The sequence below is a fragment of the Agelaius phoeniceus genome (assembly GCF_051311805.1).
Source record: "Agelaius phoeniceus isolate bAgePho1 chromosome W unlocalized genomic scaffold, bAgePho1.hap1 SUPER_W_unloc_1, whole genome shotgun sequence".
Taxonomy (NCBI): Eukaryota; Metazoa; Chordata; class Aves; order Passeriformes; family Icteridae; genus Agelaius; species Agelaius phoeniceus.
This window is the reverse complement of record NW_027509866.1, coordinates 2,792,343-2,795,770: the sequence shown is the minus strand read 5'-3', so window position 1 is coordinate 2,795,770 and position 3,428 is coordinate 2,792,343. Positions and strand designations below refer to the sequence as shown.

At 58.2% G+C, this 3,428-nt stretch overlaps 1 protein-coding gene across 1 annotated transcript; it reads left to right on the top strand.

Moving 5' to 3' along the window:
* Positions 1-460: 460 nt before the first annotated feature.
* Positions 461-1,393, top strand: LOC129123984 (olfactory receptor 14A16-like). The gene has a single exon (XM_054638654.2). It carries the CDS (start codon positions 461-463, stop codon positions 1,391-1,393), a length of 933 nt encoding a protein of 310 aa, XP_054494629.2.
* Positions 1,394-3,428: the final 2,035 nt, after the last annotated feature.

The window sequence follows — 3,428 nt, the reverse complement described above, 5'->3', positions numbered from 1 at the left end:
CTGAGTGCAGCAGAAATGCTGGGGATTTGTGACCTCAGAGAGCCAGGAATGATGTGTGGGTAGGAAAAAAATTCCTTAAACCAGCTACTGACATCCATGTCCTATAGGACTGTGAGTGCAGATGCTACCAAGTCTGTCTGCATTAGGAGTGATTCCCCTGACAAATCTTGAATATCCAGCCTTGTCCCTCTGCCTCATGGCCACAAACCCAGGACAGTAGGGCAGGGATGGCTCCTCGAGAGCCCCCATGCACAGGCCTGGCTGCTCCTGGCACACTCCGCCAGCACAACTGGAGCTCAGGCAGGGACCTGGGTGAAGGTTTTCCCAGAGCAGGAACAAGGGTGGGTGAGTCCCAGCGGGGCAGTCTGCAGGGAATGGCCCAGGTTTGGCCCAAAGCAGCCTCTCCTGACTTGTCATTGTCCTTTCTCCATGAACAGGTGCCCATGTGCAGCCCCAGCAAATGTCCAACAGCAGCTCCATCAGGCACTTCCTCCTGCTGGCATTGGCAGACACGCGGCAGCTGCAGCTCCTGCACTTCTGCCTCTTGCTGGGCATCTCCCTGGCTGCCCTCCTGGGCAACGGCCTCATCATCAGCGCCGTAGCCTGCGGCCACCACCTGCACACGCCCATGTTCTTCTTCCTGCTCAACCTGGCCCTCAGCGACCTGGGCTCCATCTGCACCACTGTCCCCAAAGCCATGCACAATTCCCTCTGGGACACCAGCAACATCTCCTACACTGGATGTGCTGCTCAGCTCTTTTTCTTTATGTTCTTCATCTCAGCAGAGCTTTCCCTCCTGACCATCATGTGCTACGACCGCTACGTGTCCATCTGCAAACCCCTGCACTACGGGACCCTCCTGGGCAGCAGAGCTTGTGCCCACATGGCAGCAGCTGCCTGGGCCAGTGCCTTTCTCAATGCTCTCATGCACACAGCCAATACATTTTCCCTGCCCCTGTGCCATGGCAATGCCCTGGGCCAGTTCTTCTGTGAAGTCCCACAGATCCTCAAGCTCTCCTGCTCACACTCCAACCTCAGGAAACTTAGGCTTATTGTAGTTAGCCTTTGTTTATCATTTGGCTGTTTTGTGTTCATTGTTTTCTCCTATGTGCAGATCTTCAGGGCTGTGCTGAGGATCCCCTGTGAGCAGGGACGGCACAAAGCCTTTTCCACCTGCCTCCCTCACCTGGCCGTGGTGTCCTTGTTTATCAGCACTGGCACATTTGCTCATCTGAAGCCCCCCTCCAACTCCTCCCCATCCCTGGATCTGTCAGTGTCAGTTCTGTACTCGGTGGTGCCTCCAGCCCTGAACCCCCTCATCTACAGCCTGAGGAACCAGGAGCTCAAGGCTGCAGTGTGGAGATTGATGACTGGATGCTTTCAGGGACATTAATGTGCTGGCCAATTTCTGCAAATCACTTGCAATAGAAGTCATATTTGATATTTCAGGTGGGTTTGGTTGTGATGGCATGTTTTCCTTTGTTTTAGGTATTCATATTGTCCACAATAAAAAGCCACTGTTTGTACCAATTCTCATTTTGTTTCTCTCCACCTTCACTGTGGCCACAGACTGTGTCAAGGAGGGGCTGTGCTCTCGGTGGCTTTAAAGGAACTAAAGGATGTCCCAGCAGAGTTTTCTGCAGAGATGCCCTTTTGTTGCCTTCTCTGGAGCTGCAGCAGCAATGTCTGTGTGCAGAGCTAGGGCAGATCAGTGCTGGCCCAGCAGCTGTGCCCAGCAGCAGCAGCAGAAGCAGCACTTGGTGTTGCCAGTGCTGCTGCCGTGGCCCTGCCCCGCTGCCCTGGTGGCCCTGGTGTTGCTGCAGGGCCTGAGTGCTCTCGGGGCCGGGCACAGCCCTGGGGGTGGCAGTGCCGGGGCTGCAGCAGGGACAGGCCATGGGCACTGCTGGGGCAGCGCTGACGCCTCAGGCCAGGCCCTGGGGGCTCCAGGCTCCTTGCCCAGGCTCTCTCAAGAACACGGCCAGGCCAATGCTCAGCACAGAAACCCCCGTGAGCAGCCCCAGGCTGGCTGTAGGCAGGCTGGGGGCAAACAGCATGGCTGGGGCTCTGCAAGGGCCCTGGGGCAGACAGGAAGGAGCAGCAGAGCAGGGGCTGATCCATGCCCAGTGCGCTGCACAGCCCAGGGCAGCGTCCCAGAGCGTCCTCATGCAGCTGCCAACAACATCCCCCCTCTGCAGCCCTGGCCTCTCCCCCAGCTCACACAGGTGCCCCATCCTTGCAGGCACAGACACGGCAGCACTGCCTCAGCAGCCCCTGTTTGCATTGCACACAGCAGGGGCAGCACCCCCATGCTGTTGCTGTGGGGACATGAACCTGAGGGAGCACAAATGCCATCAGCCCCTGGGGCCAGCAAGGGCTGCGGGACACCAGGGAAACCACTCAGCTTTGTCCTGGCCTCTGCACTCAGCCAGAAAGTTTGTTCCCATCAGCTGGGAGTTTCCTGTGCCACTGCAGACGCTGTTGCTCAGAGCCAGGGCTGCCTGGCAGCCACCCCCAAACTGCCCTCAGCATTTCCTTTCCTTCACCTCTGCTTTCTTTACTCTTCCTTGGTTCAGAATTCTTCCTCTTGCCCAGCCCTGTTCCCTGCCCTGCAAACAGCCCATCCCTGTTTGCCCTTTCCTCTCTGGCCCCACTCCCCATTGCAGTTCCTGACTTGGCCCCATGGGAACGTCCCTTGGGCAGCAGGATCATCCTACAAGTGCTGCAGGAATTGTCTGCAGGCTCCTGCAGTGCCTGCTGCTGCTCCCTTGCCAGAGGCCCCCCAGGCCAGGGGGGCACATCTGGGCTGCTGTGTCTGCCTCTGGGGCTCCCTGTTCTGGGCAATGAGGAGGAGCTGCAGAGGCTCTGCAGGACTGACAGGATGGGCTTTGGGGCTGGCAGGAGGGACCTGGGCTGCTGGAGCTTCTGCAGAGGAGGCCCAGGGCTCATCCTGCAACTGCTCCAGTGGTGGTTTCAGAGAATCCCAGGATCAGCAAGGTTGGAAAAGTCCTTGGTGATCATCAAGTCCAACCTGTGCCCTGACACTGCCTTATCTCCCCTGAGCCTCCTCTTCTCCAGGATAAACAACCCCAGCTCCCTCAGCCCCTCCTCACAGGACTTGTGTTCCAGACCTCTCCCCAGCCCCACACTCCAGCCTCTCCATGTCCTTCCTAAATTGGGGTCCCAGAACTGGACACAGCACTTCTGCCCAACCAGTGCTGAGCACGGGGAAGAATCCCTGCCCTGCTCCTGCTGGCCACACCATTCCTGATCCAGGCCAGGAGCCATTGGCCTTCTTGGCCACCTGGGCACACTGCTGCCTCATGTCCAGCCTGCTGTCCATCAGTCCCTGCAGGTCCCTTTCTGCCTGGCTGCTCTCCAGCCACTCTGTCCCCAGCCTGTAGAGCTGCAGGGGTTGTTGTGGCCAAAGT

Bases quoted from the DNA above. Each gene is read 5' to 3' on its own strand.
- LOC129123984 (XM_054638654.2), top strand. From the start codon at position 461: ATGTCCAACAGCAGCTCCATCAGGCACTTCCTCCTGCTGGCATTGGCA.